The following is a 2,228-nucleotide window of genomic DNA, read 5'->3' as shown; positions in this document are numbered from 1 at the left end:
TGGTGGGTGGGATGGGGTAGAAGTGAGGTCAGGGGTCGAGGGTCATGCTATACCCTGGATGCTGAGCATTTGGCCAACCTTGAGGGCGGCCCCCCGAACGGTACACAAAGTCTGCACAATCCGCTCGGCATTGGCCTCTGACAGGAAAGGGCTGGAGCCTGGCTGGGAGCCGCCTTCTGGGATGGAGAGAATGATCATTAGTGTTGCAATCATAAAAACGATCAGTATTAATACCACCACACACCACCAGAATGGCCAGACTGAAAAAGACAACAGCAAGTGTCGGCAAGGACGTGGAGCAGCCCGAATTCCCACGCTGCTGACGGGGGTGCCGTGGCCCGAATTCCCACACTGCTGACGGGGATGCTGTGGCTCGGGCCCTTTGTGAACCAGTGGGAAGTGTCTAGTGAAGCACACACCTGCACCGGGTGCAGTTTCTCTCCTACGTGACTACCCAAGAGAAAACGCGTGTGTCCACCGACAGATATGTCCCAAGAAGAGTCACCACAGCAGTATTCATGACAGTCCCAAATTAGAAACATCCCAAATGACCATCAATACAACTAACGAAAGAATTATGAAACAGTCACAGAGTGACTTCTATGGGACGGAACAAGCAACCCAGATCCACTCACAGCAACGTGGGTACATCTCTCAAAAAGAATGTTGAGCCAAAGAAGCCATACAAGAATGCACGGTCTGAAACAGCCCAAACTCGGGGTCGGAAGCCGAGACAATGGTTGCCCTTGACGGGCCGGGATGAGGAATGAGGGGAGCTTCTGGAGAACCCGGGCATCGATTCTCAAAGTGTGGTCCGGGGACCCCTGAGCATCCCTAAGACTCTTCAGGGGGTCTGTGAGATCAAAACTTTTTTCATAATAATATTAATATGGTATCTGCTCTTTTTCTTTATTCTCATTCTCCCAGGAATGCTCAGGGGAATTTTCCAGAAGCTCTATGACCGGTGGTGGTGCCACCACTGTGATGGCAGATGGAACGTGTGTATGTGTTCTCGCGTATTAAATTTTTCAGTCTTAATCTCGAATACAGTAAATATCCACATATATAACCTACATAAACAAGCTCTCTGCTGTCCTCATTCTATTTTTTAAGAGCTTTACGGAGATAGAACTCACTCATTTAAGGTGTGCCATTCAATGGCTTCTAACATATTCACTACTGCAACTATCACCACGACCAACTGTAGAACATTTCATTGCCCCAAAAAGCCCCTTACGTATTAGCAGTCACCGTTCCCAGCCCCCAACCACTTGCCCCTAAGTCCTTGGAAACCACCAATCTACTTCCTGTCCCTATAAATTTTCCTATCCTCGGCATTTCACATCAATGAAATCATACAGTACGTGGTCTTTTATGTCTGGCTTCCTTCACTTAGGACAGTGCTTTCAAGATTCATCCACTTTATAGCATGGATCAGTACTTCATTCCTTTTTATGGCTGAATAATATTGCACTGCATGTTTTTTTAATCCACTCCTCAGTTTTAAGGGTGTGCAGGGATCCTGAGACCAAAAAATGTGAGAAATGCTCTTCTAGGGTTTCTTAATCAGGGTGCACAGATGCGTCCAATTTGTGAAAATTAATCCAGCTGATATGCACGCAGTTCTATATGCAAATTGTATTATTATTCAATAAAGTGTTAATTATTCTTTTATTTGTTAAAAATTTAATCCACTCTTTATTAAAGGCTCACCCAGTGCCAGGCAGGATTCTAAATCTCTCTGTGGATTCTCTGGCAGAATCCCCACAATCGCCCCGAGAAGTAAGAACTACCAATGCCTTAATTTTCAAGGTGAGGAAGCAGGAGATTCAGAGAAGCAGGAGGTACAGTGCCTGGCCCTGGGTCACATGGCACAGAAGTCGCGGAGCAGGGTGCTGACTCAGGTTGGCCTTATCCTAAAGCTTAATTTTCTACCTACGTCCAACTTTTTATTTTGAAAAAAATCCAGACAGAAGAGTTGCACCATGAACACCCACATGCCCGTTTCAAAGATTTTAACATTCTGCCTCATCTGTTTTATCTGTGTGTACCCAAACACTTACTATTATTTTTCTGTGGATCCATTTGCATGGAGTTCCACTCAACCTGTGCTAAGAATAAGGACATTCCTCTGTACAGTGTCATGATCACACCTAAGAGAATTAACACTAATCCTCTAACATGTGTATCCAGTCCATACTTAGATTTTCCCAACTGTCCCTAAAAAT

General features: G+C 45.3%; 1 protein-coding gene across 1 annotated transcript in view; it reads right to left on the bottom strand.

The window, feature by feature from the left end:
• COQ8B (coenzyme Q8B) overlaps positions 1 to 2,228 on the bottom strand; it is a 16,062-nt gene that overhangs the window by 10,480 nt on the left and 3,354 nt on the right. Inside the window, exon 5 of the mRNA XM_023537903.1 lies at positions 54 to 442. Within this exon, the coding sequence (XP_023393671.1) occupies positions 54 to 442 (389 nt within the window). The remainder of the gene's footprint in view (positions 1 to 53; positions 443 to 2,228) is intronic.

Source organism: Pteropus vampyrus, unplaced genomic scaffold (genome assembly GCF_000151845.1).
Source record: "Pteropus vampyrus isolate Shadow unplaced genomic scaffold, Pvam_2.0 Scaffold203, whole genome shotgun sequence".
Taxonomy (NCBI): Eukaryota; Metazoa; Chordata; class Mammalia; order Chiroptera; family Pteropodidae; genus Pteropus; species Pteropus vampyrus.
The sequence above is the reverse complement of the archived record's forward strand: the minus strand, read 5'-3'. Positions and strand labels throughout refer to the sequence as shown.